Genomic DNA, 14,615 nt, shown 5'->3' with positions numbered 1-14,615 from the left:
TTGTGGCCCAGCAAAATTTCAGGGTCTGAAATTGGTCACTAAATCGTTAGGGGAAGACATTATTGACTATCAATAACACAGCTTGCTTTCAATATCAGAAAACAAACACTACCGAAATAATATAAGGTCATTATCTAATCAAAATTGTTTGCCGTACTCGGTCACTTAGTCTGGAAATCGTTCCTGAACGCCTGCAAAGGCTACCCTACTTTGCCAGTTTGCTATATTTGCTATTTTTAATTCAATTTTGAAAAGCACTGTGCTTACATGTGCCATTAATTTTACAAAACGCAATGAGATTTTTAAAGACCCGCTTCATGCTTAAATTGGTCTTATGCCAAATGAGCACATCATAGCTATAGCCAACCCAGCCTGCGCATCTTGCAGTCTGGTCACGAAATATATAATGATACCATAACCTTGAGTGATCTTATAGCGGAAAACATCGCCTCTGAGTAAACTGCGCTTATGCGCAGGCTGGGCTTGAGCTACGCTGGTTGGAACGCCATAGAACCCATTTTCGCATGACGCGGATATGAAAGAGTGATTTGAATGTGTAAAAAAGAATACTGCGTGTTATTTTAATATTAATTTACGATTTATTTCGATGGTGAAGAAAGAAAACTGTGTGTAAATCAAGTATTAACAAACGATATATTTCGATGGTGAAGAAATAAACTCATTCGGATAATATGCAAAATTGTGAAATAAAAACATAACAGTTAAACTTTTGTTTTCAATTTAATTAATTAGAAACGTAAATGTTCAAACTTTATTTCAAAGTCAGCATTTTCGACGACTATCTATTTAAAAGATATTTGTATGTCCCCCACCACTATATAGTGGTGGACATATTGTTTTTGCCCTGTCTGTTGGTTGGTTGGTTGGTTGGTTGGTTTGTTTGTTTGTTTGTTTGTTTGTTTTCTCCAACTTTAACATTTTGCCATACCTTTTGCAATATTGAAGATAGCAACTTCATATTTGCCATGCATGTGTATCTCATGGAGCTGCACATTTTGAGTGGTGAAAGGTTAAGGTTAAGGTCATCCTTCAAGGTCAAAGGTCAAATATATAGCTTCAAAGCGACGCAGAAGGGGACAAAGTGTTTCTGACAAACACATATCTTGTTTGTTATTTTAAGTAGCTTTTTTTTATATTCGGTTTTAGCGATTATAAAGCATTTGTGTCGTTGTCTATAGTATAGGTTTTGGGTTCATCAGCAAATCTGGCTTTCAAAACGCAAGCGAACAACTAAAAGCGAAGAAAAACATTAGTAATTTCACTTATCCTCGATGTTGATATCAGTGACGTAGCTAATTTTTCTTGATTTGTTCTTGTTTTTATGCTCTATTTATTTTAAATATATTGTTACACAAATGCACAAGTTATTTGCTATTCTACAACGATCAGCTACCTGATAGACAAAGAAGGAACGTAAGTATGGTTTATTATGCAACCAATCATGGCCTTATATTATATAAATAGTTCAAAAAAACACCAAGCAGACTGTTTGCGAGTAACAGGATTCAACTATTTGGCGATTTTTTTTACCATCAACGCGGTTTTAATACTTATCTTCAATTCAACCACCTGCAAATGTAGTTTTCCTGAGCTAAATATTGATAATACACGCTAATTTAAACATATAATATGTATAGTATCTGGCTTACTTCGTTTACGACGGAAGTTTATCGCACCGTTATATTGCCAGCTTATGATACTTTTGCAATTTGAAACTAAAATATATAGCTTCTTATCAAATAGTAATAAGTATTTGACACCACTAGGAAAGATATTTGAAGTAACTTAAAGTCAAAATAGAACTTGCTATCGCGAATAATTGCATGCAAATGTAATTAAAGAGAAGTGGATGCAGCGGATTGATCGATTGGTCACTGTCAGCTCGGGTACTACTTAAAAGTATGCCCGGTACCTTTACGTATACTTTATTCGACCCCGGGTACGGAGTATATACTCATACGTAACCGGCCTATTTAGAATCTTCAAATAAAAAAATAAATTTCCGTGAACAATAAAATATCCTTAGAAGAATTTACACAGTTTTTTGACAAGATTAGTAACAATGAGTCAGATATTTGTAATTATGAAGCAGAAGATTTTTGTTAAAATAATGATTTTAACTTAGAAAATTCTGTGTTCCCAGAATTTGACGTTCCTATATCTGTTGAAGAAATTGACAATGCAATAAAACATTTAATACGAAATAAATCGCTAGGTAGTGAATGTTTTTAAAGGAGTATTTTATTGAGTGCAGTGATATATCGTCAGCACATTTGTGCGATGTTTTAAACGGTATTCTTGGATCGGGCTTCTTTCCCGATACATGGACATATGGTGTTATAATCACTTTGCATAAAAAGTCGATTAAAGTATACGTAAAGGTACCGGGCATACTTTAAAGTAGGGCTGTCACGATACGCCGTGAGCGTACCGCGGTATATCGTGGTACGGCAACACTGTATCGCGGTACGTACCGCGATATTTTACAGAATATGTATCTGTAAAGAAAACAGCAGAATAACAAGTTTTACAAACTTTATTAAACTTAATAATCAGAAAACACTGGTATCATAGTGTGACTAGAAACTGTAAAAGAAACTGTAATAAACTTGATAGAAGTAGTCATTGTTATTGTTCGCGTCTTTTTCTAAAATGTCCGCCATGTTGTTTACAATAGCTGTGACTACGATCTGTGTAAATCGAACGCTTCAAGGGCATGTTCAAAATGCGGAGTCAGCGGGCCCAGTATTGAAAATCCGTAGCGTTCTGACTCTTCCTCGACTTATTCAGAATCTTAAGATAACATGATTCGGAAGTGCCATGCTTTCAACGATCGATATACTAAAGAAAGAAAATAAGAAATAGAATAAACATCTTTTGGATAACTATGAACTTATTTGCAAAGGAAATCTGTCCCTAATTCCAAAAAAGGTACGGACCCATACATCGCCGTATTTTAAACGTGAAAGTTAAACATCTACAAGTGGAAGCGCTTGCTTGACCTGGATATTAACGGATTATTTATTTAGCCCTTTTGAATCGCTTCTACATTTTTCAAAACGATATCTATATCAAAATAATTATGTAATGTACATGTATTTATATCTGTGCTAATATAATAATATTTAAAAAACCGGTGCGGCAACGCCGTACCGCGGTGCGATTTTTTCACGACATGCACCGCGATATACCGATATACCGGTGTATCGTGACAGCCCTACTTTTAAGTAGTACCCGAGCTGACAGTGACCAATCGAGCAATCCGCTGCATCCACTTCTCTTTAATTACATTTGCATACAATTATTCGCGATAGCAAGTTCTATTTTGACTTTTAAGTTACTTCAAATATCTTTCCTAGTGGTGTCAAATACTTTTTACTATTTCATAAGAAGCTATATATTTTAGTTTCAAATTGCAAAAGTATCATAAGCTGGCAATATAACGGTGCGATAAACTTCCGTCGTAAACGAAGTTAGCCAGATACTATACATATTATATGTTTAAATAAGCGTGTATTATCACCTTATTCAGATTTTCTTCGTTATGCGGTGGGACTGAGGAAAGAGAAGAAATGTCGCCGATTGTGTTTTCTTTATTTGTTGAAGACCTTAAATTATTCCGCAAAAATATAGGGTTTTGCGAAGTCAGATGATATTGAACGCATACATTTTTTTTCATACGATTGCTTCAGGTTAAAATAAATACATTTAATGTTGCTGTTTATGGAGAATTAGGTAGATATCCATTGTATGTGAACAGTTTTTTTTAAAAAGTTTATTAAAGTATTGATTTAAACAAGAGTGGTATGGTAAACTGAATAGCAGCCTTGTATTAGATATGTATAAAGTTTGTAAAACCTCTTTTGAATATGAAGAATATTAAGACTTACTTCCTAGACGTCTGCGTTTATTTTTTGTAAGAATAAGAGTCTCTGCACACCAGTTAAGAATTCAATCTGGAGATATGCCAAGGACAACATTCCAAGAAACGAACGTGATTGTTTATGTTGTAATGTCACTGATTTAGAAGACGAATCCTATTTCATATGTATATGCTGATGCTACACTGATTTAATAATATATATATATATATATATATATATATATATATATATATATATATATATATATATATATATATATATATATATATATATATATATATATATATATATATATATATATATATACATGTATTAGCAGTACATTTAATATTGACCTATGATCTGTGTATAAATTCCACAAATTATAGTTTCTTGTGATAGATTATTATTTTCCAATGTATGCAAATATATATAAGAAGCTATAGTTATAAGAAATACGATCCTAAATAATTCTGTTTAACAGATTTCACCAGCCCCATTGATAGAACTTACGTGTTCTTAAGTGGAAGCGCTTGCTTGACCTGGATATTAACGGATTATTTATTTAGCCCTTTTGAATCGCTTCTACATTTTTCAAAACGATATCTATATCAAAATAATTATGTAATGTATTTATATCTGTGCTAATATAATAATATTTAAAAAACCGGTGCGGCAACGCCGTACCGCGGTGCGATTTTTTCACGACATGCACCGCGATATACCGATATACCGGTGTATCGTGACAGCCCTACTTTTAAGTAGTACCCGAGCTGACAGTGACCAATCGAGCAATCCGCTGCATCCACTTCTCTTTAATTACATTTGCATACAATTATTCGCGATAGCAAGTTCTATTTTGACTTTAAGTTACTTCAAATATCTTTCCTAGTGGTGTCAAATACTTTTTACTATTTCATAAGAAGCTATATATTTTAGTTTCAAATTGCAAAAGTATCATAAGCTGGCAATATAACGGTGCGATAAACTTCCGTCGTAAACGAAGTTAGCCAGATACTATACATATTATATGTTTAAATAAGCGTGTATTATCACCTTATTCAGATTTTCTTCGTTATGCGGTGGGACTGAGGAAAGAGAAGAAATGTCGCCGAATGTGTTTTCTTTATTTGTTGAAGACCTTAAATTATTCCGCAAAAATATAGGGTTTTGCGAAGTCAGATGATATTGAACGCATACATTTTTTTTCATACGATTGCTTCAGGTTAAAATAAATACATTTAATGTTGCTGTTTATGGAGAATTAGGTAGATATCAATTGTATGTGAACAGTTTTTTTAACAAGTTTATTAAAGTATTGATTTAAAATTCTAACCAGTGAAAATATTATTATGCAAATTGTTTACAAACAAGCTTTAAACGATTGTAATAAAGGTTTTACAAATTGGGTCACACATGTCAAAACATGTTAAATAATTATGGATTTGGTTATGCATTTGAAAATCCAAATGATATGCAAATAAATAGTTTTGATAGAGAGTTCAAATGTAAACTTGTTGACAATTTTAAACAAGAGTGGTATGGTAAACTGAATAGCAGCCTTGTATTAGATATGTATAAAGTTTGTAAAACCTCTTTTGAATATGAAGAATATTAAGACTTACTTCCTAGACGTCTGCGTTTATTTTTTGTAAGAATAAGAGTCTCTGCACACCAGTTAAGAATTCAATCTGGAGATATGCCAAGGACAACATTCCAAGAAACGAACGTGATTGTTTATGTTGTAATGTCACTGATTTAGAAGACGAATCCTATTTCATATGTATATGCTGATGCTACACTGATTTAATAATATATATATATATATATATATATATATATATATATATATATATATATATATATATATATATATTTATATATATATATATATATATATATATATATATATATATATATATATATATATATATATATATATATATATATATATATATATATATATATATATATATATATATATATATATATATATACATGTATTAGCAGTACATTTAATATTGACCTATGATCTGTGTATAAATTCCACAAATTATAGTTTCTTGTGATAGATTATTATTTTCCAATGTATGCAAATATATATAAGAAGCTATAGTTATAAGAAATACGATCCTAAATAATTCTGTTTAACAGATTTCACCAGCCCCATTGATAGAACTTACGTGTTCTTACCATATAATGTTTGTATTTGTATTTTAATAGACTTTATGTTATATAATGTAATGGTATTCGCATTCAAGTGACAGAATATGATGTGTTTTTTTAGTATGAAGACGATGTACTATTGTATAAGTCTGAAAAAACTGTGTCTGTGTGTCTGTCTGTGTGTGTGTCTGTCTGTGTGTCTGTCTGTATGTATGTGTGTCTGTCTGTGTGTCTGTGTGTCTGTGTGTCTTTCTGTCTGTGTGTCTGTCCGTCCGTCCGTCCGCCCGTGTGTCTGTCTGTCGTGTCTGTCTGTCTGTCTGTCTGTCTGTCTGTCTGTCTGTCTGTCTGTCTGTCTGTCTGTCTGTCTGTCTGTCTGTCTGTCTGTCTGTCTGTCTGTCTGTCTGTCTGTCTGTCTGTCTGTCTGTCTGTCTGTCTGTCTGTCTGTCTGTCTGTCTGTCTGTCTGTCTGTCTGTCTGTCTGTCTGTCTGTATGTCTGTATGTCTGTCTGTCTGTCCATTTAGACTGTACCCGAGGTTTATTCCCGCACAAAATCCGATGTCGTAAAACGCGGTACGGAATACAAAACACAATTCTCTTTGAACACATCCTGCCTCAACATGCTTTTTTGAGTATGAGTTTCGGTAAATATAGCGGCCATTTTACACACTATTGACATATATATGAACATAATTTATTCGAAAAAAAAGCTGACAACGACCAATTTAAGGTTAGAACTCTCGGGAACGTTTCAGTATACTTTCCGTTCCCGGCACACATTTAAATATACTTAAGAGTATCCGGGATACATTTTAGTAGTACCCGAGCCGTTAATGACCAGTCGAGCGTTATTTACGAATAAGCGCAATCCTGTGTAGCTACCTCGAATTTCAAGTTCTGTGTAGCCTATAGATTAAAAAAAATCAAAATATGCGTTTTCTATATTGTTTATGACCCACTTTAAAACCATATATTAAGTACATAATGATAAGCCAATAAAGCAAATATATAATTAATGCTTTTGTTAGAGGATATATATTGTCGAAAAAAGAAAGAAACTTACTTAGAGCAATACAAATAGTATTATTCCAGTATCATAAGCGATTTTTTCTCTCGAGACATTTGTTATAATTCACTTGATACAAGCAATTATATATAAACACACGACATGTAAAACAATAAGTAAACAATTGTTTAGAACGAGCCTGTTGTAAAGCTGTAATGACTGGCCCATTTCCTGGGTTGTAATTACTGTACAAAAATGTGATTTTCCTCGAAGTAGGGTTTTAGAAAACACATTATTAAATGATATATCTATATACCCGCCAACATAAACACTTATTCGTATTTACAATATTATCACCAGGGCCATTTTCATAACATTATCGAAAAGCACAAATTAACGTGGTACAATTGCAATTGGTTGCATATTGATTTTAAAACTCTTTACAAACTAAATGTAGTAGAGAATATATCACAGTTCACAAATAAGATAAATAAATAAAGCAGGAACATATATGTGTTATATATTATTGAAAATCAATGAACTGTTTCTTGGTTTCAAATAAATAGAGAAGATATATGCATGTGAGTACGTCCCTAAATGGCTGATTTGTTGCTGACATTCAAGTATGAGTTAAAAGTTAAGGAATATTAAATATTATGCAAATATTTTTATTTCATAAGATTTTTGTTTTTATTAAAAATATTGTTCATTTGCAAAACATAACATAGATATGATCTTTCCATATAAATATCCTTTTGAAACATTTTAAGATAACGAGGCAATTGCTTACTTATAATTTTATATAGTGAAACATAGATGAAATTCACTCCATATAAATGGCGTTACAAACATGATCAAACCGATAACACCTTTGTACGTAATTTAACCGCTGACAGGAATACAATTATATCGCTAATGTGTTTTATTTTGCAGCTAATTGCAATCACGATCAAGATGATCACATGGATGTGAGATTCTCAAGCACAGGCCAATCAAACCGACATTGCTCAATATGCATTGAACACTTTTAACTACAGTACGACAATTAAAACTATATAACACAGATAACAACGATTGCAAGCATAAAATCGATCAGAACTGTGCAGGGAAAAGTATCACGAAAATGGCTCCTCATTTTGTTGACTTTTCTGTCGTTGATTGCGAAGCTATAACTCGTGAACCACAAGAACGCTGCATTCGGTCAAAGCGTCATTTAGAATTTGATGGTTTGGAAAAGCCATCTAAACGGCGTCGCTCAGTTGGTTGCACTGATGCAGCAGAAACGCCAGTCGCGAAGAAAAGATCGATTGAAAGCATCATTGCTGCCGTTGAGCGTTTGTCTACAGAACCTCGCCTCGTGGCCGACGGGTCACGTGAGAACACACTGCCAACGATATCAGGAAAACACAAGGATCTGAATGCTATCACACCGGAAACAATGTCACGTAATCTGGAAGGTGCGTACGATGACAGTGTTGATCAACTAACTGTAATTGACTGCAGATATCCCTATGAGTTTGAAGGAGGACATATCAAGGGAGCTGTCAACCTCTTTACAAAGCAAGCGATTAAGGACTTCATACACAACTCCGTGACGTCATCAGAAAAGAATCACGTGCTTATTTTCCATTGCGAGTTTTCTTCCGAAAGAGGTCCGAAAATGTATCGGCATCTGAGGTCGCTGGATCGAGAAATAAATATCGACTCGTACCCGAAACTGAATTTTCCCGAAATGTATCTCCTCGAAGGTGGATATAAAGCGTTCTACGAGTCCGAGCGCAGCCACTGTTTTCCACAGTCATACAAACCCATGTTACAAAAGGAGCATTCCGCAGATCTACGTCACTTCCGTGTTAAGTCAAAGTCCTGGGAAGCGGGAGACAATCCACGTCATCGAACATGTGCATCCGGAAATGCAACTAAACTGTGCTTTTAGGAAATGAAGAAAATTACGTCACCAATACCTGTTTTCGTTAATCTTGTTATATAACATTATTTTACATATATATAAATTTGTTATTGATTTCTTTCGGATAATCAATTATTAGTTATGAATAAAACTATGCAATATAAACCAAGCTTCTTTTGTTAATAGAGTTTCCTTCATTCAATTATATTAAGAACGGTTTATTTCTTATACAAAGCTATTAACCATAGAGTGTATCAAGACTTATTATCCCCCGCCAGAGGCGGAGGGATATTGGTTTGGCGTTGTCCGTCCGTCCGTCCGTTCGGCTGTCCGTCCGTCCGGCACTTTTGTGTCCGGAGCCATATCTTGGAAGTTCTTTGGTGGTTTTCATTTAAACTTGGTATGAGTATATATATGCATAAGAGGATGATGCACGCCGAATGGCATTGTACACCATCTGTTAAAAACAGACTTACGGTCCTTTGTATCTTGAAAAAATGCTTTTTGTGTCCGGAGCCATATCTTGGAAGTTCTTTGGCGGATTTCATTGAAGCTTGGTATGAGTATATATATGCATAAGAGGATGATGCACGCCAAATGACATTGTACACCATCTGTTAAAAACAGACTTATGGCCCTTTGTATCGTGAAAAAATGCTTTTTACTATAGGCACTTATGTGTCCGGAGCCATATCTTGCAAGTGCTTTGGCGGATTTCATTTAAACTTGGTATGAGTATATATATGCATAAGATGATGATGCACGCCAAATGGCATTGTACACCATCTGTTAAAAACAGACTTATGGCCCTTTGTATCTTGAAAAAATGCTTTTTACTATAGGCATTTTTGTGTCCGGAGCGATATCTTGGCTCCGCTTTGGCGGATTTCTTTGAAACTTGGTATGCATATATTCCCGCGCCAGAGTGAAGGCTTAAGAACCTTCCTTTGTCTTAGTTTTGTGTTATTGTCCTCCGTCCGTCCATCTATTATTATGTTCATCCGTCCAATTTGCACCCATCCTCAAACAAAGCATATGTTGCGGGGGATACCTTGGGCCTTTCAAGCCCTCTTGTTATTACAATGGCGGACCTAAAACAAACGTTCTACCGTTGAAAACTGGTACCTGTGACAAAACAAGCTGTGCACAATTTTGAAATTTTATATGAATTATTGATCGACATCTTCGTTTACATCATCATCACCACAAGCAACTTAAAATAATGAATACCATGAAAAATTTAACTACCGGTACATTAAAAAAACTTCAACATTATTTGCATTTAAAGCGTTACAACTATTACATACCGTGTCGTCATTTACAGATTGAACAAAACCAACAAATAATAGAAACGCTGATAGCGTAGACAGACTGATTGCGAGTAACAGGATTAGGGCTGTCACGATTCACCGGTATATCGGTATATCGCGGTGCATGTCGTGAAAAAATCGCACCGCGGTACGGCGTTGCCGCCCCGGTTTTTTAAATATTATTATATTAGCACAGATATAAATACATTACATAATTATTTTGATATAGATATCGTTTTGAAAAATGTAGAAGCGATTCAAAAGGGCTAAATAAATAATCCGTTAATATCCAGGTCAAGCAAGCGCTTCCACTTGTAGATGTTTAACTTTCACGTTTAAAATACGGCGATGTATGGGTCCGTACCTTTTTTGGATTTAGGGACAGATTTCCTTGGCAAATAAGTTCATAATTATCCAAAACATGTTTATTCTATTTCTTATTTTCTTTCTTTAGTATATCGATCGTTGAAAGCATGGCACTTCCGAATCATGTTATCTTAAGATTCTGAATAAGTCGAGGAAGAGTCAGAACGCTACGGATTTTCAATACTGGGCCCGCTGACTCTGCATTTTGAACATGCCCTTGAAGCGTTCGATTTACACAGTCCGTTTACGACGGAAGTTTATCGCACCGTTATATTGCCAGCTTATGATACTTTTGCAATTTGAAACTAAAACATGAAGCTTCTTATCACATAGTAAAAAGTATTTGACACCACTAGGAAAGATATTTGAAGTAACTTAAAGTCAAAATAAAACTTGCTATCGCGAATAATTGCATGCAAATGTAATTAAAGAGAAGTGGATACAGCGGATTGTAATTTATGATTGATTGGTCATTGTCAGCTCGGGTACTTCTTAAATGTATGCCCGGGTACCTTAAAGTATACTTTAATCTACCCCGGGTACGGAATATATACTTATACGTACCCGGCCTATTAAGACTACACCCGAGTTTTATTCCCGCACAAAATCCGATGTCGTAAAACGCGCTACGGAATACAAAACACGATTCTCTTTGAACACATCCTGTCTCAACATGCTTTTTTTAAGTATAAGTTTCGATAAATATAGCGGCCATTTTACACAATATTGACATATATATGAACATAATTTATTCGAAAAAAAAGCTGACAACGAACAATTTAAGGTTAGAATTCTCGGGAACGTTTCAATATACATTCCTTACCCGGCACACATTTAAATATACTTAAGAGTATCCGGGGTACATTTTAGTAGTACCCGAGCCGACAATGACCAGTCGAGCGTTATTTACGAATAAGCGAAATCCTGTGTAGCTACCTCGAATTTCAAGTGCTGTGAAGCCTATATATTAAAAAAATCAAAATATGCTTGTGCTATATTGTTTATGCCCCACTTTTAAACAATATATTAAGTACATAATGATAAGCCAATAAAGCAAATATATAATTAATGCTTTTGTAAGAGGATATATATTTTCGAAAAAAGAGAGAAACTTACTCAGAGCAATACAAATAGTATTATTCCAGTATCATAAGCGATTTTTTTCTCGAGACATTTGTTCTAATTCACTTGATACAAGCAGTTATATATAAACACATGACATGTAAAACAATAAGTAAACAATTGTTTTGAACGAGCCTGTTGTAAAGCTGTAATGACTGGCCCATTTCCTAGGTTGTATTTACTGTTTAACTGCCTGTACAAAAATGTGATTTTCCTCGAAGTAGGGTTTTAGAAAACACATTATTAAATGATATATTTATATACCCGCCAACATTAACACTAATTCGTATTTACAAGATTATCGCCAGGGCCATTTTCATAACATTATCGAAAAGCACAAAATAATGTGGTACAATTGCAATTGGTTGCATATTGATTTTAAAACTCTTTACAAATTAAATGTAGTAGAGAATATATCACAGTTCACTAATAAGATAAAATAAATAAACCAGGAACATATAAGTGTTATATATTATTGAAAATCAATGAACTGTTTATTGGTTTCAAATAAATAGAGAAGATATATGCTTGTGAGTACGTCCCTAAATGGCTGATTTGTTGCTTTTTTAATTGAGTACTGACATTCAAGTATGAGTTAAAAGTTAAGGAATATTAAATATTATGCAAATATTTTTATTTCATAAGATTTTTGTTTTTATTAAAAATATTGTTCATTTGCAAAACATAACATAGATATGATCTTTCCATATAAATGTCCCTTTGAAACATTTTAAGATAACGAGGCAATTGCTTACTTATAATTTTATAAAGTGAAACATAGATGAAATTCACTCCATATAAATGGCGTTACAAACATGATCAAACCGATAACACCTTTGTACGTAATTTTACCGCTGACAGGAATACAATTATATCGCTAATGTGTTTTATTTTGCAGCTCGTTGCAATCACGATCAAGATGATCGCATTGATGTGAGATTCTCAAGCACAGGCCAATCAAACCGACATTGCTCAATATGCATTGAACACTTTTAACTCCAGTACGACAATGGAAACTATATAACACAGATAACAACGATTGCAAGGATAAAATCGATCAGAACTGTGCAGGGAAAAGTTTCACGAAAATGGCTCCTCATTTTGTTGACTTTTCTGTCGTTGGTTGCAAAGCTTTTACTCGTGAACCACAAAAACGCTGCAATCGGTCAAAGCGTCATTTAGAATTTGATGGTTTGGAAAAGCCATCTAAACGGCGTCGCTCAGTTGGTTGCACTGATGCAGCAGAAACGCCAGTCGCGAAGGAGAGGTCGATTGAAAGCATCATTGCTGCCGTTGAGCGTTTGTCTACAGAACCTCGCCTCGTGGCCGACGGGTCACGTGAGATCACACTGCCAACGATATCAGGAAAACACAAGGATCTGAATGCTATCACACCGGAAACAATGTCACGTGTTCTTGAAGGTTCGTACGATGACAGTGTTGATCAACTGACTGTAATTGACTGCAGATATCCCTATGAGTTTGAAGGAGGACATATCAAGGGAGCTGTCAACCTCTTTACAAAGCAAGCGATTAAGGACTTCATACACAACTCCGTGACGTCATCAGAAAAGAATCACGTGCTTATTTTCCATTGCGAGTTTTCTTCCGAAAGAGGTCCGAAAATGTATCGGCATCTGAGGTCGCTGGATCGAGAAATAAATATCGACACGTACCCGAAACTGAATTTTCCCGAAATGTATCTCCTCGAAGGTGGATATAAAGCGTTCTACGAATCCGAGCGCAGCCACTGTTTTCCACAGTCATACAAACCCATGTTACAAAAGGAGCATTCCGCAGATCTACGTCACTTCCGTGTTAAGTCAAAGTCCTGGGCAGCGGGAGACAATCCACGTCATCGAACATGTTCATCCGGAAATGCAACTAAACTGTGCTTTTAGGAAATGAAAAACATTACGTCATCAATACCTGTTTTCGTTATTCTTGTTATATAACATTATTTTACATATATATAAATTTGTTATTGATTGCTTTCGGATAATCAATTATTGGTTATGAATAAAACTATACAATATAAACCAAGCCTCTTTTGTTAATAGAGTTTCCTTCATTCAATTATATTAAGAACGGTTTATTTCTTGTACAAAGCTATTAACCTTAGAGTGTATCAAGACTTATTATTACAATGGCGGACCTAAAACAAACGTTCTACCGTTGAAAACTGGTACCGTCAGAGCTCCAGATAAGGATTTGGTCTAAAGGGTATTTCACCCCCTGATATTATTGTAAAAGCGTATTTTACTCTTTTATTTCAGCCATAAAGAGTATTAAGGAATATTCATGGGTATTTTCCATAGAAATCTGACATAGTAAATGGCGTGTTTAACCTACAAATATTATTATTGGTTATATATATTATTAAATGCAAACAGAATGATTTTAAATGACGATATGACCAGACTTTCTTAAAAAATATTCCCACAGAAGCCGCTGGTCGCTTAAAACGTCCCTTTTTCTTATCCACAAACATTATGGACCGCCATTTTTATTACAAAATTATTTTGATTCACTTACTTTTGATTCAACGGTCAACTTACACTTAAAAGTAAACTTGATTTTTGGTTAAACCTGTAACGCACTTTAATCGATTTAAAATACGAACCAAGATTTGTATTGCGTTTTGTTACGCAGTGGGTCGATTTTTAATGCGTTTTTGTACGTTTTTCAATGCGTATAAACGCAGATACGCCTCTTATCTGGAGCTCTGCTGGTACCTGTGACAAAACAAGCTGTGCACAATTTTGAAATTGTATATGAATTATTGATCGACATCTTCGTTTACATCATCATCACCACAAGCAACTTAGAATAATGAATACCATGAAAAATTTTAC

The 14,615-nt window shown here is 34.4% G+C and overlaps 2 protein-coding genes across 2 annotated transcripts; both read left to right on the top strand.

Moving 5' to 3' along the window:
- The first annotated feature begins 8,176 nt into the window (after positions 1 to 8,176).
- LOC127861707 (M-phase inducer phosphatase-like) lies at positions 8,177 to 8,989 on the top strand. Its single transcript, XM_052400394.1, has one exon. The coding sequence runs from the start codon at positions 8,177 to 8,179 to the stop codon at positions 8,987 to 8,989; it is 813 nt and encodes a 270-aa protein (XP_052256354.1).
- Positions 8,990 to 12,827: 3,838 nt separating this feature from the next.
- On the top strand, positions 12,828 to 13,799 carry LOC127862385 (M-phase inducer phosphatase-like). Its single transcript, XM_052401469.1, has one exon. It carries the CDS (start codon positions 12,849 to 12,851, stop codon positions 13,659 to 13,661), a length of 813 nt encoding a protein of 270 aa, XP_052257429.1. The 5' UTR covers positions 12,828 to 12,848; the 3' UTR covers positions 13,662 to 13,799.
- Positions 13,800 to 14,615: the final 816 nt, after the last annotated feature.

This window comes from Dreissena polymorpha, chromosome 16 (genome assembly GCF_020536995.1).
Source record: "Dreissena polymorpha isolate Duluth1 chromosome 16, UMN_Dpol_1.0, whole genome shotgun sequence".
Lineage (NCBI taxonomy): Eukaryota > Metazoa > Mollusca > Bivalvia > Myida > Dreissenidae > Dreissena > Dreissena polymorpha.
Note: the sequence above shows the minus strand (reverse complement) of the source record. Positions and strands in the feature narration are given on the sequence as shown.

What these genes read in the sequence shown, in the direction of transcription:
- LOC127861707 (XM_052400394.1), top strand. Translation starts at nt 8,177, where the DNA reads ATGGCTCCTCATTTTGTTGACTTTTCTGTCGTTGATTGCGAAGCTATA.
- LOC127862385 (XM_052401469.1), top strand. Translation starts at nt 12,849, where the DNA reads ATGGCTCCTCATTTTGTTGACTTTTCTGTCGTTGGTTGCAAAGCTTTT.